This window comes from Brachyistius frenatus, unplaced genomic scaffold (assembly GCF_029030835.1).
Source record: "Brachyistius frenatus isolate BFR_SWC_R1_liver_20210118 unplaced genomic scaffold, ASM2903083v1 Contig_17, whole genome shotgun sequence".
Taxonomy (NCBI): domain Eukaryota; kingdom Metazoa; phylum Chordata; class Actinopteri; family Embiotocidae; genus Brachyistius; species Brachyistius frenatus.
The window spans coordinates 5645507-5670873 of record NW_027210616.1 but is presented as its reverse complement, the minus strand read 5'-3'; the positions used below and the strand labels follow the sequence as shown (position 1 = coordinate 5670873).

The following is a 25367-nucleotide window of genomic DNA, read 5'->3' as shown; positions in this document are numbered from 1 at the left end:
AAGACAATGAGCGGACACTGATGGGCATTTTTGGTCGGCTGAATTAGCTGTCTTGCACTTTGCAGAATGGAAAACAGGTGCGGAGAGGAGACGCTGTTGTTATTGGCCAGTTAGCTAACGTTAGCCCGTTAGCCTGCTAGTTAACGCGACATCTAATTAGTGGGCTGAGTTAGCTAAGCTAACTCAGCCCACTAATTTCTTGCTTGTTTGACCGTAGCTTCTTCTTCATAGATTTATACTCAGTGACAGATTTTTTTTTTTTTTTTTTTTTTTTTTTTTTACTGTAAACGAAGCTAGCTAGCGAAGCAGCGAAGTCGTTGCCACAGTTTGCTGTGTTGTCACTGCAATCTGTTGTCTGCACAAGTCCCAGCTTCGCTCCTGTTCACATGTCAAACATGGCTCAAGAAGCGTTTCCTCTGCATCTTCTGGTGTGGAACAACCAGTATCTGGAGCTTGACAGAGAGCTGCAGACGAACGAGGTAAGAAAACAGCTCTGATGGTGGTTGATGATCTTTTTTTTTTTTTTTTCTCATTATTTTTTTTATTTTTATTTTTTAAATAGATGCGTTTGACATGTCGGACTGCATTGCGCTGACGCTGCTTGTGTGGTTTGGCTCCTGCAGCAGGATGTGGAGCGCCTGGATCCGAGGGGGCGCACCTCGCTGGAGCTGGCTGTTTGTCTGGGCCACCTGGAGTCCACCCGGGTGCTGCTGAGACACTCTGCAGACCCGACACACTGCAACGCGCAGGGCTGGACGAGTGAGTGCTCAGTTTTTAATGTCCTCGGGCTGCCGAGGGAAAGAGAAGAACACTTCTCTTGTGTGTTGAATGTGGACGTGTGCTTCAGTCTTGCAGGAGGCGGTGAGCACCGGGGACCCTGAGCTGGTGCAGCTGGTGCTTCAGTACAGAGACTTCAAGCGTGCCACCGACAGACTGGCGGGCATCCCGGAGCTGCTCAGCAAACTTAGACAGGTAAAACTATCTGGTAGTGAAATAAGTCCGACACCTGACCCGTTGAGCTGAGCAACTGAAGCCAAACTGCTCAACCATTCTTCCCTAAATGTACGATTATGTATGTAAGAAGTCACCCATTGATGGCTTTTTGTTTTTGTCCAAGTAAAAGGAGTTTCCTTTGTCTCTTGCAGGCGCGGGACTTTTATGTGGAAATGAAGTGGGAGTTCACTAGTTGGGGTGAGTGTGTTTCAATGATGTGTTTTCACAGGGGTCAGTTTCAGCACCACAGCAGCTGGACAGCTCCGACAGCAGCAGATGTCCCTCAGCAGATTTTGATGGACTTGACAGTCGTCTAATCCGCTCTCTGAAACATCGGCCTGAACACAAGACGGAGGTGGAGGGGATTTCAACATGAAATCTAATGCAAAAGACTGATACTCTGTATAAAGTGTTACGTGTACTATGTTTGACAGGACTACTCCGAAAAGTAATGCAGCTTCTCATGTTTGGATTTCTTTGGCTTCTTTAATCTGAAGGAGAGACTGAAACGGTTCATCACATGTCGCAGCTGAAAATTGTAGCATCATTCAACAACTACGATTTGAAAATAAGGATCCTAATGTGCATTTATTATTAATATGTCGGTGCCTCTTAATGTGTATTCTGTGCAGTAGCTAATAAATTAGGGAATTAAATTTGTAATGGTCAGCCTTGTCTACTTGTAATGTCTACAGTTTCCCTTGATACATTTTATATGGTTTTCATTCAGTCTTAAGGCAGATTTTCAAAATGTGTCATTTTTCTTCCAACTTTATCAATAAAATATACAATCAGTGAGCTGATAATGAATAAAAAAAAAAAGTTACATTTGTCATGTTTCCAGAAAACATTTTGTCTTCCCATGTAACTCTGCTTTTCGTTTCATTGTCCATTCTTTGCTCAGCTCACTTTCATTACCTCTTTGTCACTTGTTTCTAAAAAAATGCCTCCGCTTCTTCAACTCCCCTCTCAGTGCCCTTGGTGTCGAAGGTGTGTCCCAGTGACGTCTACCGTGTGTGGAAGAGTGGCTCGTGCCTCCGTGTGGACACCACCCTCCTTGGCTTCGAACACATGACTTGGCTGAAAGGACGACGCAGCTATATCTTCAAGGGTGGAGGTGTGTAGTACTGCACGCTCCCAGTGCCACCACCGCATTAGTACAGCTGAAGTTAATCAATGCTGAGCTCAGCTATGACTGATTTAAAGTCTGGTCATGAGTCCCAGTCAGAGACTTTACACCTTGACCTACAGTTTTCTCCTGATTTGGACACGCAGGCTTAAATATGCTTTTTCTAACTTCGTATTGAGGAGTCGGATGGCTTTCGGTCAGTCTTTCATATCGCCGTTTTCCTCTCCTGCCTGCACCTTGGTTAAGGTTTCTTTGTCTTCTGATTTCCTGGTCTGCCTATTTTTTGCTGACTGCCCTTCTCCTCTCAGATGACGGGGCAGTGGTCATGGAGGTGGACCATGAGAAGCAGGTGGTGTACACAGAGCCGCTGGTGTTGTCCCCTCGTGACGCTCCCTCCCTCCTGGCAGCAATGCAGCCATCACAAGAGAACACGGCCCAGAGAATCACGTCTCCCATCGTCTCCACGCACCTCAACACACGCAACATTGCCTTTGAGCGGTAAGAGGCACATACTTTATACAAATACACAAACCAGAATCATGTTATCACACTTTTAGTTTTTATTGGGGGGGGGGGGGTTACAAGCATTGTGTGTTTGAGCTCGTTTCAATGAGCTGCTAAATCACGTCAAAGTACTTTAACCCAACTCCTTCCTCATTATGCCCACAAACATGGGTCTCGTCCCAAAGTTAACAATACACAAAAAAGGATGTCGTCTGTGTCGTGAGCACTTCATTTATCTCGCTCCATGTTTAGGAATAAGTCTGGAATCTGGGGCTGGCGCTCTGAGAAGAGCGAGATGGTCAGCGGGTACGAAGCCAAGGTAAGCCAAACTAGTACACAAGGTTTTCCAGAAGTAACAAAACGACTGAAACGGACACAATGTAGCAAAACAAAATCTGTGTAACAGGACAGGGAGAGAATACATCCAACAGAGGGAGAGAAAGAGGGAGATTTAAAGGGCAGGGCAAAACGGGCCACCGGGTGTAGCTCATGCAGATCAGGACCCTCCATTCAGGATCTGCAAAAGAAACGGGGGCAACTAATGCCCAGATGGAGGTGGACGGGTGTCGCCCGTCACCGACCTCCATTTTGAAATGACCAGTGATTTGGAGGGCCTCCACTTGTACATGTGTATACTGGAACAAAATAACTACGGGTGATAGAGAATTTAAAAAAACAACATTTCTTATGAGTGTGCATAAACACACAAAGAAACAGATATTTTGTTGCATCGCACAAAAATCTTTGTTCAAATGTTATTTTTGCAGACAAGAAAATAGAGATGTTACCGAGTGATACTATTTACGCTGTCAGAGACAAATCTTCATCCTGACTGTACGCCACCGTTTTTCAGCTGTTTGTTTACGCAAGAGAAATGCTTTTCTAAAGCAAACGAAGCCACTGCCAAGCAGCTCATGTCAAGCAAAAGGTAGAAAGGTGTGTCTTCAAGAAGTGTTTTGCTGTGTCCAGGTTTACAGTGCTACCAATGTGGAGCTGGTGACTCGGTCAAGGACGGAGCATCTGTCAGACCAGGACAAGTCAAGAAGCAAAGGTGAAAACGCGCACACAGCTGCAGGGACACACAGTCCACGTTGTGCACTTATACGTGGGTATACGGTGGGGAAGCAGTATCTTGTCATCGCTGTTATTGGAAAATAACTGCGGAGAAATTTGAGTTTGAATATTCAGTTCATAAAACAAATTTGTCTCCCGCTCAATGTAATATTATGTTATTTATGTTGCGTTCTGGATATATCTCGTGCTTTCCTTAAACAGACTCTATTGTGAAAAATGGAGTAATTTGAGCAGCAGCTTGATGATGATGATCTCTCTTCATCATTCCCACTCAGGCTCAAAGACTCCTCTGCAGTCTTTCCTGGGGATAGCTGAGCAGCACACAGCTCACAACGGGGTAAGAGTCTCCACAGTGCGTGTGCAGCATCACATCCACACACACCACCTGCAGTCTCCTTTTGATCGTTGCTTACAGCGCTCTTTCTTCATGTCTGTCAGAGCAACGTGTCCCAGTGTGCCAGCCCTCACAACCCCACAGCCATCACGGCCGAGGAATACTTCAACCCGGAGTTTAACCTCAACGGCCGAGACATCGGACGTCCCATCGAGCTCACCAGCAAAGTCCAGAGGTGTGGCGATGCCACGGCAACATACGCAACACAAAAAGCAGATGTTCATCACCATATTAAGTAAATCGGAGCTTTTGATGGACAAAATGGATTTTTGGAGCCTTTTGTACATTGCTTTCTTTCTTTCTCTTTCTCTGCTGCTCTTCCTCTTTTCCAGGTTTAAAGCAACGCTGTGGTTGAGTGAGACTCACCCTCTGTCCCTGGCCGAGCAGGTGACGCCCATCATCGACCTCATGGCCATCTCTAACGCCCACTTTGCCAAGCTGCGTGACTTCATCACCCTGCGCCTTCCGCCCGGCTTCCCTGTTAAGATAGGTGGGTGTGATCAAGTGTTGTTAGTGGGACAGCAGATTGAGCAGAGAGACTGCTCACATGTTTAACTAAACGTGGGGTCCCCACCACCTCCGGGCCTGTTCTTTGCTCTGCTGTTCCCTTTGCAAAGACATTCCTGTGTCAATTAGAAGCACGAACCAGGTTTTAGCCGACTGCTGCTCGCCTCACCGCATGTCCTGTCCGTTAAAACTCCCTGTCTGTCCTTCAGAGATTCCTCTGTTCCACGTATTGAATGCCAGAGTGACGTTCAGTAACCTGTGCGGCTGCGATGAGCCGATCAGCTCGGTGACGGTTCACAAACCAGACGGCTCCGGAGAAGCTGGTAACTATTGACTTATACATACAGACATTGTAGATTCATTCAGTTTATGGCTGCTCACGTAGACCCGAACAGAAATCTAGCTAATTGCAGCAGAAATTCAACTGTACCACCACCTACCGAGGAGGTTATAAACAAAGTGCACAATAATGCGTTGTACTGCTATCTTCTTTCAGGTCAGTCTACCCCTCCCTTCCAATGCGAGGTGGACCCCTCGGTGTTTGAGCCCCCTCCTGACTACACCACCCTCGGTCCGGGCCGCAGCGAGCCAATGAGGGACGAGGATGACAACCTGCTGCAGTTTGCCATCCAGCAAAGCCTGCTGGATGCCGGCACAGAGAGCGACCAGGTCAGGGTGAAGCCTGATGGTTAACCAGTCTGAGATTTAAACAGTTCAGTCAGCCTCACAGTCAGACATCAGACTTTGGTCAGGATGCGGCATTGATTCTGCTCCCTTTTTTTTTTTCTTCCATTTTTAAAATCCGTTGTATCGTTCTTGTCATCTCCACCAATGAAACACCTCTGATATGTTTATCTAAAAAAAAAAAAAAAAAATCCAGGTCACTATTGAGGGAATTTATTGACTGACCATTTACTGTTACTGTCTTTTTTGTGTGCATGGTGTCTCTACACACACAGCATGTAAAATTCAACACTCAGAAGCTCAACAGATTGTCTGAACAGGTTTCCCAGTTGTAACACTTGCGTCTGGTTTGTAGGTGACTATCTGGGAGGCTCTGACCAACAGCCGCCCGGTGCCTCAGTCTCCACTGTACGAGGAAGATTCTCAACTCGAGAGGTGAGCTGAGCTTTCAGACTTTTACTTTTTCTTGTTTTCTTAGTTTAGGGGTTTCTTTGCGCTGCTCAAACTTGAGAGGACTTTATGTGTCAGGTTTTTTTGGGGTTTTTTTTAGGCCTGAAGAAATTGTCAGTGTAAATCAAGGAAAGCAGAGATGTAAAGATGAGAAGATAAATATTCTGCATAAATTTTTTTGGACCCCAATGTGTTTTTTGATGGATACTTGTTTTCCATGTCCCACAGAGAGAAGAAAAATAAGGATTGATCGGAATCGATTTTCTTAATAGGACCATTTATTGTTACTGTAAAACATCTAAAAGTTGAACTCATCATGCCTCCTCAGATCTCTCTGTTATTCAGGGTTTTTTTTTCTGGCTGAGGGAAGTCATTTAATTAAACATTTCTAAATAGAGTTCAGTGATTAGCTTTTTCTTTCCACCCTCTCTTGAGAACAGCTACTCCCATTCATCCTGTAATGAAGCCCAGCAGTGAAACCATCCTGTTAAGAGACCCATCTTTGTTTAATAACACTTCAGTTGAAGTCTTAATATCCTTTTTTTTTTTTCCTCTTTTTTCTTTCTTTCTTTCTTTCTTTCTTTCTTTCTTTCTTTCTTTCTTTCTTTCTTTCTTTCTTTCTTTCTTTCTTTCTCTCTCTCTCTCTTTCTTTCTTTCCTTCTTTCTTTCTTTCTTTCTTTCTTTCTTTCTTTCTTTCTTTCTTTCTTTCTTTCTTTCTTTCTTTCTTTCTTTCTTTCTTTCTTTCTTTCTTTCTTTCTTTCTTTCTTTCTTTCTTTCTTTCTTTTCATCCTTGTCTCAGGGCAATCCAGGAGTCCCTGTCCATCTCACTGGTCAGCAGAGAGGGAGAAGACATGGCTGACCCCAGCCAGCCCTCTTCTGTCTCCCCGTTGGACCCGTCCTCCAACTCTCCGCTCTCCTACAGCACAGTGACCGACCCGCGGTTGTCAGGACAATTTGGCGTGGGGACCAGCTTTGATGAGCAACTGCGTATCGCCATGGAGCTGTCGTGCAGGGAGCAGGAAGAGACTGACAGGTGAGGCGGGAGACATGCATCGGTTCACAAAATCATCATGTTGAAATGAAATCGATTCTGTGAAGGTTTGTGCAGTGGCGAGTCATTTCTAGGTGCATTGCAGCCAAAGAGAACTCGCAAGCAAAGCAGGATCAAGATATCCTTTCATTTATTCACAATCTGTAGCTGCTCTCGGTCAGAGGGCTCGTGCTGGCAGGCCCATTCGCACCAATGGATGTTTTTTTTTAGTTGCCGGTTTATCTGACCGGCATGTTGTTGGACTGTGGGGGAGACCACGGCCCCTGGATGAAGCCAATGCTCCACTGCAGCACTTTGCTGCCCAGAATTAGAGATTTTTTTTAATTTTTTTTTTTTTTTTAATAAAGATGTGTTCGTTTTGGAACCTATGCTCAACGTGTGCTGAAGATGACTGCCCGCTTCTCCCCAGCTTTCCTTCAACTTCCTTCTCTACTCCTCTTGTTTTTTGTTGTGGTTGTTGTTGTTTTTTCAACTGCTCACACAGGGAGTCACGCAGTCTGCTCTTCCATCTCAAAACCTAGTTTTGACACAGCAGGGTGAAAAACAACGACTGTGACACTTTGGGGTTTTAAAATCTCCCGACGCCCAAATTATAGGAAATAATCTCTTGGTGTCATCTGTTCATGTCGTTAGTTTTGTGAGTCGTCCTGAGATTTGTGATGTTTGATGGTCATGTAGTGAGATGCAGGCTGGGCTGAATGCTTATTGGCTGCTTGAGGGAATCGGTTAGAGACACTTACATTTTGGAAACTTGAAACATAAAATTGATGTCCTAGTTATTTTATTTGTTTTGCACATCTTGACCTTGATGATTAATAGGAAGTTAAGATATAGAGTATTACAGGGAATTTTACCCCAAATCTTCTTTTCCTGGAAGAAATTCCTGTTGGAACGTTGCATTTTTAGCTTGTTTGTGTCCGTTTCCTGAAGCCCATGTTATGCACTGAAACAAAGAGTCCTTGTTCAAACCCCATTAATGCTACCACACAACTATAAAAGCCAAAAATCAAAGGACTTACACCAGTAATATAACCGCACCAGCTTTTTTTTAGCTAAAGTGGTTTCATTATTTTCAGTGTTAATTGCAGCTCATAGTTCAGCTGTCTATAACGGTATTTCTTTGAAGCGTAAACGAACCTGCAAACAAAAACTGTACACCGAGTTCAAAAGCTTGCTTTGTGAGACACGAGGGCCTTCACCGGATGGATAAACATCTGTATGGGAAGGAAACGTTCGACATCGATGGGCTCCTGCTTCAGTCCATTAAAACAACACAACAGAGTTGCCGTAGTCAACAGATTTCTTTCTCGGACACGTCACACAACACAAACATCAGGTCAGCAGGATAGAGATGGTCTGATATAACCGCTCGGAGGATTTAAAAGTGAGAGAGCGGTGTTCCTGGGAAACAGTCATTTTAAAATGACATGTATGTGATTGGGTATTTCTCGATCTCACTGATGCGTCCTTGTTTGGATGCATTTCTCGTACGCTACATCTTCAAATCCTGCGAAGGTCTGTTCTGATGTCTTGGATCCTTAGAAATTCTACCAAAGATCGAGTCTTTCATTCAGATCATTTTCAAGGATGCATCAGGTGTGTCCTCGCTGTCCATAAATCACCATAAATCACCTGAGGATCCCACTTTGTTCTTATTAAAGAGTTGTTGTTGTTGTTGTTTTTCTGTAGGAAGCAGAAGGAGGAAGAGGAAGAGTTGGAGAGGATCCTGCAGCTGTCACTCACCGAGAAGTAATTTAACACCATGAACAGCAGTGGAGGCAGGTCTGCATCGGGGAACAATCATCTTAATTTATTCAGTTTTATTTTTGAAATCCTGAGATGTTAAGTTATTACAGATATTTTATTTCTCTTTCTCACGCGAAGGCTGCTACAACAGAGTGTATAGAACCTGAGCATAAGAAATGTGACTGAAAAGATAGAAACAGGTACTCTGAAACACACTGTAGTAAAGGAGGAGACAAAAGGGAGAGAGTCTTTGTTTTTCTTTTTTATTGGAATATTTTTCACAGTCTTGCTGTCTTTATTGAGTGATGAATGATCCTTACACTTTAAACCTATAACATGATCATGATAATAATGAAAAATAAGAAAACTTAATGGAATTATAATATTTGAAACATTTATGTTGGCTTACTCCTATGTGTGAAAAATAAACAATAATGATCATCCTGGGTTATGGTTATGTTGGTTTTTTTCTTTACTGGTGAAGACGGAAGAAACATAACATACAGAGTGTCATAGTTTTGCATTTTTACAGTTTCATTATTCATTCATATGAAAAATTGACAGTTGTTGTGATCTGTATAATAATCAGCTCTTATGTTTACTTTTTAAAGCCTTCCAAGCCCCGAGGGGGAAAAGGCAGATGTAGCTGAAACTAAATCTGTAAGAAATCTTCGACAGGTCGATCAATCATTTTCTCATGTGAGGATTTTTTTGGGTTGGGTTATCCTTGGGTTGTTGAACAAAATAATTTGAAGGCATCTCTTTGGACAAGTAGAAGTTTGAATTTTTCTCAAATTAATCATGAATCTCAATAAATTGAGATAAAAAATAGTCGCAGCTCAACTCAAAATCCTATTCGACCACGGTGAGACATGATTAAACCGATGCACAGCTTAGTGCAGTGTTATGTAAAAAAAAAAATCTGTCATCACTGATTAAAGACACGGTCTGATATTCAGTGTTAATGTTTTGCTGTGGCAACTGTAACTCCAAGCTCTTTAAAGTAGGGCTCCCAAAGAAATCGCAAATCTGACAATTCCATGTTTCCCCCTGAATGTTTGGAGTCTTAACCATGTCAGCGTTATGGTCGTTAGGGATGGCAGTCTGTTGTCTCACCACTTTGGTCCAGACTGAAATGCCCTCAAACACCTGCAGGGATTCCCAAACTGTGGTACATGTACCACAGGTGGTACGACAGGCTCCACCTGGTGGGACATTTAATTTGACACACTGTGGTATTCGAGCTAAAAAGTTTCGGACTCTGATTCAGTGGATGAATCTTGATTAAATCGGCTCCAAATAATCGTGGTACCCGGAGGATCAAAGCTAATTACTCTGGTGAACCCTTGACACGTCCTCTAGCAACAAAGCTCTTGTTTATTCAGTGAAATATTTCACCAATTAGCACAATATCTTGGAACAGACATTCATGGATCAGGCGTCACCACAACATCTCTGTAACTACTGCTGCATTGCAGAGATGTTTGTTACAGATGTTCATGGTCTCCGACAGATCAGCTGTAATTATTTTGATCCCCAGACCCTTCATGTACCGCTGTCATCTGGTCAAAACTTTACTTCGTCCATTACATAAGTTTCTGACTAAATTCATTGGTGCGCTATGTTAAGTGTTCAGAAATATATATAAAAAAAAAGAAAGCTTCAAGCGATATCATTATTTACTACTTAACATGAAACGCAGTATGTGAGATTATACACACCCCAAAACTTCTGTTTATGCAAGTTTTTTTGTTGTTGTTGTTGTCTTTTTTTGTTTTACCCGCACCGCGTTGAAGCAAAGCTAAGAAAGAACCTCGCCGTTGGGCCGCACATAATTTAAGTCTGAAATCTCTGCTTTAACTAATTGAAAAGGTTTTTCATTTACTTTAAATGACACATATTTTTTTAACTTTATCCAGAGCATTTATGAAACATTTGAGTTGGCAGCATTTAGTTATATACACAAGGAAACATGTAATCTCTGAGCTGTAGTTAACATTGAATTGGCGGTCTTGTTGGGTCCTCACCAAATGAAAGCAGCTGCTGCCTCACGCCGTTGAGTTGTTTTTCGTCCACTGTGCCGCGTTGCAGTGGGATTTTGCACTGGTTTGATTCTCATAGGTGGGGACTTCCTCCTCGGCACATCCACTGCAGCGGTTTTGTCTCCGCATTTGGAAAATGTGTTGCAACTCACTGTCCAAATGAACTAGTTTAGACAGAAACATACACGTGTCACTCATTTAGACTGACTTTACTCACTTATACCTTGATACAAACCCGTTGAGTACTAATGTTAAATCCATGTTCACGCTCACCCGGCTTCTGGTCGGTATCATCGGGAAACACGTATTCACCCTCCTCAGGCTTGGCTGGAGGAGGCGGAGGCTCCTCTACGGGCTGTGACCGCACCATCGGTGCAACTTGTGCCTTGGGTACTGTTTTAGGTGTTGGTGAGGCGATGCTGATGCACTCGGGAGCAGGTGATATCTCTGTTAAACATACACGCACAGAGAGTCTATTAGGAGCCGTGTCGTTGAACTCAGTCGTTTTCTAAAAGCAGTGTTCTCACCGATGCGAGTGTCGTAGGGCTGAGACTCCGAGTAGGGCTGAAGACGGTACTCTGTCTTTTCAAGGAAGTATTTTAGCACATCATCCAAGGAAGGGACCGTCACCTAAAAAGAGAAGGACACATAAAGAAAAAGCAAAGAGTTGAATGATGTTTGTGACAGTTTGGTGACGTGATTTAGATCATTTACATTTAGATATATCGTAAAACAGCGAGTTTCACAGCACTCCTAAGGCAAGTGAATGAGGTAATCTGTTTTGAAACTTGTCACAATCAGAGCTCTGGTCAGCCTCCAACTTTTATTGAATACAAGTTACGCTGTCAAAGATGGCTTCATAATGCTGAGGCTCTTCAACAAAAACATGGCTGTTCAGCTGACATTCAGACATTAAAAGCCAGAGCTGAAATTTATTCAGATTAGTTCAAAGCTTTGATCTGTGGGACTTACTGCTGTTTCCAGTTCAATGACAAACCCTGAGTTTGTTGTGGTCACTCTGTAGTTCTTAATGACGGGCCCGCTGAAACACAAGGAGTGTCAGATAATTACACTGAAATACACATTACTCACATCACTCATGAGAGACTGTTGATTCTAATGATTGTTTTTGGGTTGAGAATTGCATTTCTGTGCTTATTTTCCCCACCATGCTCTGTGAAATTCAGATTTATGTTTGGCTTTGATATGATATTGCTATCTCCTGGTGGGTCCTTCTCTTCCTGTACATGTGCATAATTCACCAATGGAAAAAAAAATAAGAATAAAAATTCATATTAATCGGATGAATTTATTTATTTAAAGCCAGTTATTCTGATTCTGCGCTGTTGTGTTGGTCAGTGGATCATTTCAGTGGGTTGAATGGATAGTCAGACCTGGGCATCAGTTGCCTGAGGGTCAGGGCATAGTTGTTGGCCAAAGCAGACGGACGGAGGATGATGCCTCCACACTCCGGGTTCGCCTCCAGCATCCGCTCGGCCTCCTGTCGACTCACATCGAAGAAACATCTGCAGGATATAAAGAAAACAAACACCTTATGGTTTTTGAAAGTATCGACAGTTCAGGTACGTCGTTTCAGAGAGGCCCACACTCAACATGTTCATTAGTTTGTGAACTTAAAATGCTCCAAATCTCACCCTAATGACATGTATTTTTTTTAAATGTCTTTTCTTAGGTTAAACAGACATTGCAGGAAGTGCTTCAGTTTAACTCACGCAGGAAGCTTTGGAGGGCAGCCAGCAGCTGAAACTGAGGGCCGCAGGAAGGACGGTCGAGGTGGGAGGGCTGGACGTGATGGGAGATTTCTTCTCTTCTCCTGAGTCAGAGCCTCCTGCAGCAGCAACATCTGTCCCGGCAGCAGATGGAGCTTACTGGGAATCTCCTTCTACAGGGAAACGGAGCCCGTCACTAACACTGATCAAATTCAGGTAATCTGGAACATGTGGAAAAACATATCCTGGTATAGTCTTGTAAAAAAAAAAAAAAAGTTTTCTGACTTACACTACGAAACAATCAAATGTAAAACCTTTCCCTTCTAAGAGCATGTATTTCTAAGCAAACTCTGCAATAAGTGAAGGTCGAATAATGTTTCACCAATACCAAAACTAAAAGAGAAAATATCCTGTTGTTGATATTAGATTTGACTTCAGGTGTTAAATTTATGAAATGTTCCACTGACCCCCAACTAGTTTACCAGGTTGGTTTAGCCAAAACGCTGGATAGTAGTTGGTCACTGGGATGCACAAACTGAGGAGGAGATATATAGACTTTATCTAGACCTTATCCGGACCTAATTTAGACCTGATCGGGAACAAATTTTGACCTTATCTAGACCACTTCCTGACCTAAATAAGAATTATGTAGAACTTTTCAGGACCTAATTTACACCTTACCCAGCCCTAATCTACACCTCATCCGGATCTAATTTATACCTCATCTCGGATCTAATTTATACCTCATCTCCGGATCTAATTTAGACCTCATCTCCGGATCTAATTTATACCTCATCTCCGGATCTAATTTAGACCTCATCCGGATCTAATTTAGACCTCATCTCCGGATCTAATTTAGACCTCATCTAGCGGACAGGAAAGTTAAGGCGAGCGGTAAGAGGAAGGGTGGAGGAATAGCGATGTTTGTGAGCGATAGATGGTTTAACCCTGGGCACGTTTGTTTGAAATAACAACGCTGCACTAAGGACATTGAGCTGCTAGCAGTTAGTACTCGGCCGTACTACCTCCCGCGATAGTTTTCGCATGTTATACCACCAGGTATGTGAGAAGATGGTCTGAGGAGGCCAGTGAGGCGCTGAGGGACTGCCTTGCCACCACTGACTGGGGCGTGCTACGTCCCACTGCATCACGGACTACATGACTTTCCGTGTGGAGAGCACTGTGCCCACCAAGAAGGTGCGGTGCTTTTCAAACAACAAGCCCTGGCTGACCCCGGGGCTGAAGGGCCTGCTGAACTAGAAGAAGAGGGGTTTCAGATCTGGGGACAGGGAGGAGCTGAGGAAGGTACAAAAAGAGCTTAAAAAAAAAAAAAAGGGAAATAAGGAAAGGAAAGGAAAGGACTGCTACAGAAGGAAGCTGGAGGAGCGTCTCCAACAGAACAACGCGGGTGAGGTCTGGAGAGGGTTCAAAACCATCACGGGCCACAGCGGCAGGTGGTGGGAGGGGCCCAGAACCTGGAGACCAGGCATGGGCCAACTAACTAAACCTGTTTTTCAACAGGTTTGATTTTTCTCTCCCTCCCTCCCTACCCCTCCAGAGCACAGCGCAGGCGACGTCCCAACCTCTCTGGCAGGAACCTTATTTAATTTCATAGCACCTGACACTTTCCATTCTTCCCAAGCTGTATTTATTTATTTTATTTTATTTGCTTTTGTGTATATAGTTTGTGTGTGAGTGTGTGTGTGTGTGTGTATTTATTCATTGCTCTTGTTTTTTTCTAAAATAATTATTTTTATCTATCTTATTTTATGTATATGTATTTGTAAATGTTTTCCTATTACGTGCACCCCTTTGTGTTTCTACGCTGCTATGATGACGACATTTTCCGCTGTGGGATTGATAAAGTCTAAAGTCTAAAGTCTTCATAACTGTCATGACCATTTATCAATCTTAAGGGGAGTTTGTGCTTTAAAGCACCATGAGACAGATTACCGTGTAACTATTAACAGGAAATGTGTTTCCTCTCGTTTGTATTACATAAAGACAATTATTTATACATGGAAGACACCCACAAAAAAAGATAAATTGTATGAACCTTAAAGATGTGTTGTCGCATCACAGTGTTTATGTTACTTGAAACAGGTTTGGACTCAGACTTTTTTTTTTTTTATTAATTTTTTTTTAATGAACTCTCTGTAATATCCTGTTCAATTAGCAGCAGCTGTACTGAGAGCCCATGAGCCAGACTCTGACATCAGCCCAGCAGTGTGTATCTGTAAGTTTACATGTGTGTGTTTGCTTACTTTAACCACAGTCAGGATGTAACTTCTCCACTCCTCGCCTTTATCGACATTTTCGATCTGCCCAGGAACACAAACAACAGACGCAGGATGGCAAAGGAGTAAATCCATGAGAAAAATGTGGTAAAGCTCCGTTTGATTTAATTCTGCTTAAAGTAATGCATTATTTAAGATGATCATTCATATAATATATCAATAATTACTTCTTATATTGTTTTGCTTTTGCAGTTTTTGAGCAATGTGCATCTGAGGGGGAAACCATGTTGACAACGAGAAAGGGATTTAGCACCACAGACCTTTAGCTGCACCTTCTCTGTGGGCAGGTTGAGAGTGAAGATGGTTGGCGTCTTCCTTTGAAGTGAGGAGTCTAACTCCATGGAGTTCACCTGCTCCAGGTCCAGCTTCTCTATGTACTGACCAACAAAGAAGCAGATGCATGGTTGGTTGTACTTCCCTAATATCCTTCAACTGTGTTGCTTCAATTCTTGGCATTTTTCAAGAAAAACACAGTTTATTAATCATACACATGTTTCATATCTTGTAAATTAAGATTTAGAAATGAAACATTTACTTACTGTGTCCTGTGTGTCATCTTTGTACAGAAAAAGCATGGCTCCTCGCAGCTCTGCATAGTACTCCTTGAAATCCTGAACGGCAGAAATTATTCAGAATTTCTGATCCAACATTCACCTTCACACAGTGGCGGAAGGTAACTATGTGCATTACTCAAGTAATTAAGTACTATTTTGAAGAACTAGTACTTTATTCATTAAAATTGTTCAGCTACTTAACATTTATTTATGTTTTATTCACATTTTTCTGATAACTATGTAAGATACGTTGCAGATTGAGATTTTACATGCCAAACATGTGATCCCATATTTACTGTAAATTCTTATTATTCTGAATTGTGATGCATTGGTAAGTCTATAGCAGCAGTGTAAAAATATATAATTAACATAATGCTGAATTGTTATTAGAAATGATGCATACCAGGCGGACGTCGGTCATTCGTCAAATACTTTTACTTTTGATATTTTTCTGTACATTTTCCGGATTATACTTCTGGTAATATTTTGAATACAAAGGGTTTTACTTTAATTCAAAGAAAACATCATGAATTCTTCCATCACGACCATCACAGCTTAAACAGACTTTGATGCAATAAGAAGCAGCTTGTCAGAGTTTATTCTTAATTATTTGTGCACTCTGTATGCTTTCCGTCTTTGTTCTTACCTTCTCTTTGGTGTCTTTCTTCAACAGGTGTCCTGAGTAGTAGAGAGGCAGCGCTGTGATAGTCGCCCTCCTCTTGTGAACAACTCTTTGCTGCACAGACATCGGGATGATTGGGATACCGGTGCTTTCGTTAATTCTGCTTCTTCTGACCTGGTTTGCTTCTGCTTACTCAGTTAACTTCTATTTGTCCAGTCGGTGGATAAAGTGCTGAGTCATGACAAAGCTTTGCTCCTTTTTGTTTCCTTGTGCAGCTTTCAAAGCAGATAGGAATTAATGTTGAGTCTTTATCTAGGATCAATATTGGTCTGTAAACCTGCAGTGATGTGGTTTTCTCTCAGTCTTTCTCTCAGTGTTTGTGTCAAGGAATGAGGAAATGCTGCAGTGATTTACAGAGAAGGAAGTAGTTAGTATGAAACAACTCCCCCCCAAAAAAATAATCTGCTTTTGTACTTTGAACCTGAGCATAACTCAAAAAACACAGCTTTGCCACTCATACTCAGAAGCAGTCCAGCACATAGGCATGTATCCACACTCACTTCAGAGGACGTTACATTTACTTACATTCATTTTGTGAAGATTTACCTTAACCCAGAGCACTAACCCTAACCCTTACCATAACCTTAAACCAGGTCATTAAAGTAAAGGGAGGTGAGTTCCTACACTTCTATAGCACTTTATTACCATAGCGCTTTACAGTTTTACCACACAAACACGCACGCACGCACACACACACACACACACACACACACACACACACACACACACACACACACACACACACACACACACACACACACACACACACACACACACACACACACACACACACACACACACACACTAAAAGCTAGAACTTGCTCTTAATGTTGAAACATTAAGTCGATAAAGGGCTCCCTATCGTGTGGTTTAGACACATTCAGGGCAATTTCTCACGTGAGATTTGCCTCAATGTACCTACACAGTTTTTAGGTCAACATTCCTGTAACTTAATCAACTCTGGTCAGGCTGGCAGCTTTTCAGCTCAACATCTGCATTCAAGTGTGTGAAATTCATTATACTATCAAAGAAATTTGTTAATTCAGTTTTAATAGATTTATAGTTTCATTGATTCTCAAAATGCTGCGATAAGTCGAAGACATGCTATAAGAGAAATATGCACACTGCAGCCAACAAATCTTAATCAAAAATAAAATCAATGCTTAACAATTATTTATATTACAAATTATGTTTTCATAAATGAATAAATTATATCAACAAAATCACTTTTGTAATTCAGCAGGTAAGTTGTGCCATTGAAATAATTTTTAAATTTGTGTATGTAGTACTTTTGGTGTGGTTGCAGACATTTCTTTAAAATATACATTTAAGAATTTTATTTATGAAATAGAGGAATTGAAAATATATATGTGTATAAAAAGTTTTAATACATTATATTGGACCTATTGGTGTAAAACCTTAATAAATAGTTTGACATTTGTGATGATTGTAAATTCACATACAGAAATTGTAAACATTCACATTCAAAGAAAACCAACTGTAAAACTTGGAAAACCAACTTCATTGATATGATTAAATTATCCAGTATAGAAATTTAACTAAATCTAAACGTGGCAAAAATCTGGTAGATTAACACGTTTATAAAAATGGCTCTTAATCATAGACTGTATTAATTTCATTTAAAAACCCATTTAAGAACTTGAAATGAACATGAGGTAACATTTATGACAGATTTATGATTTTATTTTTATACATGTTTTAAAAAAGTAATATTATTTTGAAAATACCAGCAGGAGTTAATTTGTTACATCCTATTCTACAGTGTCAAGTGTAATATACAATTATATACAGTTTTATTAGTAGTCGTGCTGATATTTTGTAGCAACTATAAAAATGGCAGGTTGATAACAGTTATATTCACAGTGGGACTGTCAGTCAGAGCTACTCAGTAGAAGCGGTGCTAGTCTGCTTAATGTAGCAGCCTCAGAACCAGCCATGATGTTGTGGTCTAAAAACAGCTGCATCAAGTTATACTGGCAGCCGCAGTAACAAATAATAGTGGGATTATACTAACAGCAGAAAGCTTTTCACCTCAGATTATCTGTCCCTGTGGCGGTGGGTTTTATTTAAAGCCAAAGTTTTTCATGTTTAACTGATGTTAAACAACACATCATCCTGTTATCCTGCCAGCTGTCAGCAGGATATAAAACAAATCTGAAAACAGTCGACATCAGGTTTTAATTGAATTGTATCCCGTGATTGGAGGAGTGTCTCAGCACATGAAACTCTTTACCAGTGATGCTCAAAGTCAGCCAGTGTGCACGCCTTACTCTGCAACGCTCCCTTCACATTCATTATCCTCTATTGCCAGGAATATCGCACTGAATATCTTCTTAGACTACTTGAAATAAGAGGGGAAAAAAAATAAATGCTGATTAGAAGGACTCTAAATGAAATAGACTGGCTTTACATATAAGCAGAATAAATTAAATTCTTAAAAAAAAACCCAAAAAAACATGATGTTTAATGATTATCTCAGGAGGCTGCACTGCACAGCATGTAGCAGAATTAAGAGAAGAGCGAGCAGGTAAGATAACTAACAATTAATGTTTGACCAACACAAGCCAGGGATGCTGTAAACTTATTATAGATTTATTATAGATGTGCAAACTTTAAGCCTAAAAGTCAAAGTAAATTAGAGTCGGCCATCTTGTCTGAACGAGCTGCTCTAACAAGTTGAAGCTTGAAAGTGACTGCTCAGTTTCTGGTATTGTTGTCTAAAAAGTGCTCAGCACTGATTTATGATAGGCTCTTTAAATGCATCCCTAGCACAGACTCAGTTTACACTACTGATACAGCTGCTGCCCCCTACTGGTACAACTTTTCCACAGCAGTCACAGGAAGAAAAGCACAGGTGGAAATAATAACTTTAATCAATGATGGCTTTGTTACTTTTAGGTGACAGTAAACCCCATTTTCTTAAAACAGGACAGACTGTAGCATCAGTTTTCGGCCTGAAACTCTATACTCAAGATTTACTTAATATCAGAAGTTTGTGCTTTATCTAGTCTCGTTTCTCCATATTATTATTTGAATATACTGTTCCTGCTCGATATGTAACACTCACAGGCCTTTTTCACATCATTTTGACTTGTCCTTCGAAGGAAATAGGGAAAAGGACAGGTTTTACATATAAACTAAACATTAGCTCTCTTTTATTCAAGTGCCCCAGTAAAGCATAACAGAATCACCACCAACAAAACCAGGATTCTGACACTGAAGCAGCTAAATGGAGTTAACACATCTTTATTTCTATTATTTACATCTGTGCTTGTCCTTCTGTGACACGTCAAGAGACATCTTCTGTGAAAACAACCAACACATTTTGGTTGTTTGTGAATCCAACTTGTCTTACTGAATTGACCTGCAGGTGAAATTAATGAGCACTAATACAACTGCTGCCACACACAAATGCAGGCCTGATAGATCAATGATGTTAGACAGGAAAAGTGGGATCGATATTCATGCTGGCTCTGTTCCTTTTAACACTTTACACTGAAACAAATCAATTTATTACACTAAATTCGATGTTTTTTTAAATTTATTTATGCAATATTTTACAGTAATGATAGTTTATTTACTTAAGTTACATAATTATCTCTTCCTCTGTACTGTAATTCTACTCTTTCTGCTTCTATCTAATCTGACATTTTTGGCAGCTCTGTCCATCTTGGAAGAGGACTCCCTTCTCTTGAGATTCTTGAGGTTGCTCCCATCTTGAAAGTTTTTTTCTTGCTCAAATGGAGAATCCAAGAATAGTGTACAAGACTGTAAAGCTAAAGAAAAATATTTTGTACTTCATGCCTCTGAGGTTAGAATAACTTGATGTTTGTGAGAAGCCTGTTAAATCCAAGAAGGCTCATAAAGTGAAATTGTTTTTTACTCATACTTTTTTGAATTATATGCACAGATATTTGCAGTAATGTGACCATCTTGCAGTCTTGACTACAAGCACTTATACATGTACAGTATTTGTGGATGTGTGTGTACGCGCCTGTATGTAAATTGTAAAAAACAAGCATTTGCCACCATGTGTCCGTTCTCTCCATGCCTCCTGCAAACTGATGTCCATTGCTGGGCAGATTTCTTTCTCGCTGCTGTTCTTTGACCCAGCTGGTCCCTCTGGCAGCTCCCATCCTCTCCTTCAATCCTTCATTTTGGAGAGGAGGCCAGGGAGATGCACACAAAGGAGAGAAAACAGCTACTGTTCTCCATCATGGGGCCCCTAATGATGCTCCCCTTCAACCACTGACTGAGGAGAGAATGGCCACAGGGGTGATGGGGATGGGGAATAATATGCTGGACTGATGAAGCTCTATTAAGCGTCTGAGATAACAGCATGTGCATGTTATTTTCTCCAATTTACGTTGTATGTAAATAAAACAGGGAAGGTGAGGTCTGTCATTTCAGTTTTATTTCAGCAGGATTGTCGTTATGATTCAGGTTTCTATCTTGATGTCACAGATAAATGAAATGTCCCTAAAGCGATGACATTATGTCTTCTCAGGTCTCTGGACATGAAGGCCCTGAACAAGAGGACAGATGAGTGAAAGACACACTAAAGCTGTAATCATAAGAGAGACAAGTGATGTTTTTTGATTTACACTAACCTAACAGGTCGGGGTTATGATGTGCTGATAGGCTGGGGTGAAAGGTCAGGCTGGAAACAGAGGTCATGCAGGGGTCACACCGTCCCCAGGTGTCATAACAGGAACATGGGTGGTCGTGGTCCACACTGCAGGAGACGTTCCCACCTGGAAGACAAAAGGCCTTCAGTCCAGGTTCACTTTCATTTCCCTTCCTACCTCTGTTTCTATCTTCACTTGTTCTAATTAATAGAATGATGAAAAGCATTCATGTGTGTGTTTCTAGGGGTAACAAGGCATATTTATCTATGCAATCTCCTCTTCTAATGCTTGCAGTGATGGAGGAGTGGAGGTGTAAGCAGGCCTGTAATGAGCAGCGGAGGCGATGGAGAGGCAGGGAGGAGCAGAGAGCCTGCTGGCTGGGAGGACAGAAGCCTGGGGGGAGGGTGAGGTGGGTCTCCTGCTGCGGAGGATGTTTCAGTCAGACTAATATTAACACAGGACCACCAGCTTTACACATCAGTCTGTTGTGGGGTCTAAAACAGCAGAGAATCCATGGTAATCTCTGTGTCTCCTCTGTGAATTCAAACATCTTCACAAAATGTTTCCTCTAATGTGAAATCTGACAGGAATTTTACAGGAATAGAAATTGCCGATGAAGAAAGTAATTTTTTTAAATTTTTTATTTCAGAAATGGTCTTGCAAAAGTGCAATTTCTTGTTGTGAACTAGATGATTTTCTTCTGCTTTAAGACACTCATTTCTAAAAAAACTTCCTGAAAAAAATGAAACAGAAAAAACATGATTTCAGAGTCAATGACTTCACCTGAAGGTTTTCCGATACAGATACAACCACATGGAAAGATTGCAATTTTTTTTTTCAAATGAAAGAACAAACATCACACGTCATTGTGAAGGGTCTCAAATTAGATTTGGATGCCATACAGGCTAATTTCATGTACTACATGTAATTTGAGTAAAAAAACAAGAAAAGTGACCGAATGAATTATAAAATGTGTCCATTTGTCAAGCATATTTGCTCAACTTTTACATGAGATATTGCAGGACAATATCGTTGTTTGTTGTCCAGATTTTAAAGTGGCAGTTGCAGTTAAGGTGCACTTTGACTAGAAAAAATATTTTAAGTGACAAACAAAGTGTATCCTATACTTTCACACAAATTCTGATCTTACTTACAGATTATATTACCTTCTGTATGTTTTCTGCTGTATTTTCTGATTCCCAGAATCCCACTGATTGAAAAGCTGGTATCAGAGAAACAGGCTGTTCCAATGGCAACAGGTGATACAGATGACACTGCAGGGGCACAGGTCAGTGGCATGAAGCATTCGTAGAGCTCATGTAGATAAAGATGGAGGAGAATGGAAAGAAAGAACTTACAAACGTCACAAGACTCAGACTGGACTTTGTTCCGGATGATCCTGTGAAGACAGAGAAAATTCACTCAGAACTCATTTTAAAGATACGTGTCGTCAGGTTCACATACGTATGAAGTCATCTTTACCTGTTGATGGAGCTGATGCTGGGCACACTGTTGTGGTCACACTCTTGCTCCAGCACCAGCCTGTCTCGGATCTCCCAGGCAAACATTGTGGGGTTGTTGTGTTTCAAATGCAGGATCCTTTCCACGACTCTGGGAGTGGCCACTTTGGGCTTCGACCCACCAATTAGTCCTGGTCTGACGCTCCCTGTCTCATTGTACCTGGATGAAACGTGATGACATCAGGAGGGTTGAGATTTACTTAAGGACGAGGCTGCATCACCAACCAGGCCCAGTGGGCAACTGCAGGGATTAACTTCACATTGTTAGGGTCAGATTTGTAATAAATTGAGGGGGAATGACATACAGGCCCTCCGTCCTTTGTTATTATGTTTAATCAAACTGCTTCCATCTCTTTGTGTATCAAGTAAATATCCCGAAACCTCAGGTATTGGTTTATCTGACTGATGTTTTAGTCTTTAAATTTGAGAAAACAGTGGTAAATGATCATCATTATTCATTGACAAGCTAAAAGTGTCATCACAAATGTGATGAACAGTGAAAAACACAAAGAAGTAGACTTTAAGAAAACTATCAAATCTATGAAATATTTACATTTGAGAAGCCAGTGCCGCAGACTTTAAAAAAAATCTTTGCATAAAAGAAACTAAAATTAAACTATTAATTAGTTGTTAAATATTGTTGCTAATTTTGTGTAATTTCAACCAATAGGCCATGAATCATTTCTGCCGGTACCCATTATTATTACAGGTGCCTGGGGCAATAATGAAATTGATAGTGGGGGTGATTAGGGGTCCAACAACAGATAGGAGTTTAAACTGGCCATGCAAACAAAATATTGAGACATCAAAAATAAATAATAATGCAGCCTACACAAAGTGCGCCGTTTTTAAGTATGAATTTACAATTGAGTTATAAACACTTGAAGATATGTGGTTTTCATCTTCAAACAATAAAGTCCTAAAACTTAGTCTAGCATGCAGGAAATAATATTCTTAAAATGTATACAGAATATGTTTGAATAGCCTGCGTCTATGAATGAATAAATAATGTTATATATATATATATATATATATTACCAAGATAAGATAAGTCTGTTTACCTAGCCAGTATTTTGCTGACACAGCCGTGACTGACGCGCAGGCTGCGGGAGATCTCACAAGGGCGCACGCCACGCTGCGAGAGCTCCACGATGCGCTGTCTCACCACTTGCGGCAACGGGCGCCCGTTAATGAAGACACCACCAAGTTGGTTCACCCCGCCGTGCCCTGAGCAGCGGATCCGATACAAGACACGCAAATCAAAACACACGGTGGTTTAGGTTTAGGTTTAGGTTTAGGTTTAGCCTATAACTTATTCTGCGTACTCGGGGCACATCATAAATACATTTAATAAGAAATAGTGTTACTTACTGTGCGTAACGGCGAGCGAAGCCTGTCCAAAACGTACTTCCATCACAGACTATTCTAAAAAAAAAAAAAAAAATAAAAAGAAGTCTGAAGTCTATTGAACTTGTGGAGACGTCGGTTGATACAAAGTTGTTTTTCAGGAGCCAACTCTTTCAAACAGAAAGCTGGAAGAAAAAAAAAAAAGTGAGTGAGAGAGAGCCCATATAGAGATTGTGTCCGGTATGTTTATTTGGCGATGCAGGGTGGCCGATGAGCTGCCTCTATGCCTCACGTTCAGGAACCTGACCGGTGGGAAGCAGCGCGAGCCTCTGAACGCACGCGCACGCTGCAAGGGCACTAAAGGCGTTATAATGCGTTCATATATATATATATATATATATATATATAAAAAAGGGCTGTAGACAGGACTTTATAGGTCCCACAGCCTCCCCATACACCGAGGACTTCACACTCATCTCAGAATGTACACATCAGTTTTATTATTCATTTATTTAGTTAATTATAGTCCATTTCTTATTTCACAACACAAATGTGTAAATGCTGTTCCCCCCCCCCCCCGAATAACATTTTTGCTGGGAAAAATAGCATATTGAGTTGAAAATAACCTGTTGTGTTGTATTGGGCAAAAAAAATAAATCACCCCATCATTAACTTGTCTAAGTTTATAATGTATCTGGGATGTAAACATCCCAAAGGTTGCTAAAACCCCTGCATTTCCAGAATATACAACAGAGAACATGCCTTGTGATTCACTGATATTGTTTTTATTTCAAATACATCAAACTGAATAAAATCTTTCAGTTCAATTTAACATATAGAATGCTGTAAAACAAGAACCATGTGAGATATAATGCCACTTGTTAAGTTATCCTATAAAATGACAACTGAAAAAAAAACACAATTATTCAGGTGGTAGCACAATCATAGTTGTTATTATGATATCAGTGTTTTTCATTATGATGTTACTATTTCTTAATTAGTCTAATGGTGAAATGTGGACAAAATATGCTACATTTGGACTAATTAGTACACTTGTTAATAATGCTGTTGAGGTGTTTATAAAGTACCTGCATTTACCTTTTTTTTTCAAAATGCACATTTTAGAGTTTAATATTTTATTTTCTTCTCCACTACATCAATCTTACAACTGAAGTTAGGTCACTTTGCATACCAGTTGATATCTCACTCTACCCATGTCACCAAAGGCTAAAGAAACTCAATTTAAAATGATAAATGCTTTTAATGAGTTCCTGAGACAAGATTTAACATATTATTTATATAATATAATATAATATAATATAATATAATATAATATAATATAATATTATATTATATTATTTATATATATATATATATTAGTTATTTATGTTTTAACATAAATAACTGTATAGGGCCTATATTTTGTGATTCTGATATTGAAACTTTTGAACATTTGTTCTTTGCTTGCCATCATACCGGATCCTTTTGGGACTCTTTTCAAAATTGGATAGATGAAAAGGAAAAAATACCCAAAATATTTTTTATTGAGATTAAATTTGTAAATACATTGCAAAACAGAAAGAGGGAAATGCTCTTTAATAGTCTAATCATTACGGCTAAACAATTTATTCACAGATGTCGATTTATTCATGTCAGACCCACTGTTCATGAATGAATTAATACATTTTAAGAAAGCTTTGAAATGAATAAAAACTAAAAGAGCCTTTGATGTTTATAAACCCACACAGACACTGCTTCCTGAATAGACCTCTTATATTCAATTATAGTTGTTGCTGTTCTTTTTATTTATTTAACCTGTTTTCTGCTGAATGTACTGACATGTATTAACAAAATGTAATAGCTCAGTTTGTAATACATTGTTTCGGACTGAAATTTTGTGTACGCCAAATTTAATTTGAATATAGTTTTTAAAAAAACAAAACAAAAACAAAACACTTTGCATACCGGTTGGAAGTCGTTGCTATGGGAACAGCTTGGCACAAATTGTCTTCAC

General features: G+C 40.5%; 3 protein-coding genes across 4 annotated transcripts; 1 reads left to right on the top strand and 2 right to left on the bottom strand.

The window, feature by feature from the left end:
* Positions 1-281: 281 nt before the first annotated feature.
* On the top strand, positions 282-8978 carry ankrd13d (ankyrin repeat domain 13 family, member D). 2 transcript variants are annotated; one of them, XM_069694534.1, is made up of 16 exons: positions 282-479; positions 624-759; positions 848-972; positions 1146-1191; positions 1967-2110; positions 2431-2620; positions 2879-2945; positions 3596-3677; positions 3976-4037; positions 4139-4329; positions 4427-4584; positions 4811-4924; positions 5098-5270; positions 5641-5720; positions 6535-6768; positions 8476-8978. In XM_069694534.1, the coding sequence occupies exons 1-16, from the start codon at positions 387-389 to the stop codon at positions 8537-8539; spliced, it is 1959 nt and encodes a 652-aa protein (XP_069550635.1). In that variant the 5' UTR covers positions 282-386; the 3' UTR covers positions 8540-8978. The 2 variants fall into 2 exon arrangements, with proteins under 2 accessions (XP_069550635.1, XP_069550636.1); XM_069694535.1 differs by having other exon boundaries at positions 283-479; positions 4139-4269.
* On the bottom strand, positions 8802-15992 carry LOC138618652 (signal-transducing adaptor protein 1-like). Its single transcript, XM_069694536.1, has 10 exons — positions 15802-15992; positions 15141-15212; positions 14862-14978; positions 14569-14625; positions 12308-12477; positions 11969-12100; positions 11547-11616; positions 11102-11204; positions 10848-11021; positions 8802-10738 (listed from the first exon to the last, which is right to left on the bottom strand). Exons 1-10 carry the CDS (start codon positions 15901-15903, stop codon positions 10581-10583), a joined length of 1155 nt encoding a protein of 384 aa, XP_069550637.1. The 5' UTR covers positions 15904-15992; the 3' UTR covers positions 8802-10580.
* Positions 15993-20361: 4369 nt separating this feature from the next.
* LOC138618689 (paired box protein Pax-5-like) lies at positions 20362-24569 on the bottom strand. Its single transcript, XM_069694603.1, has 7 exons — positions 24566-24569; positions 23068-23233; positions 21969-22166; positions 21845-21885; positions 21653-21760; positions 20469-20612; positions 20362-20384 (listed from the first exon to the last, which is right to left on the bottom strand). Exons 1-7 carry the CDS (start codon positions 24567-24569, stop codon positions 20362-20364), a joined length of 684 nt encoding a protein of 227 aa, XP_069550704.1.
* Positions 24570-25367: the final 798 nt, after the last annotated feature.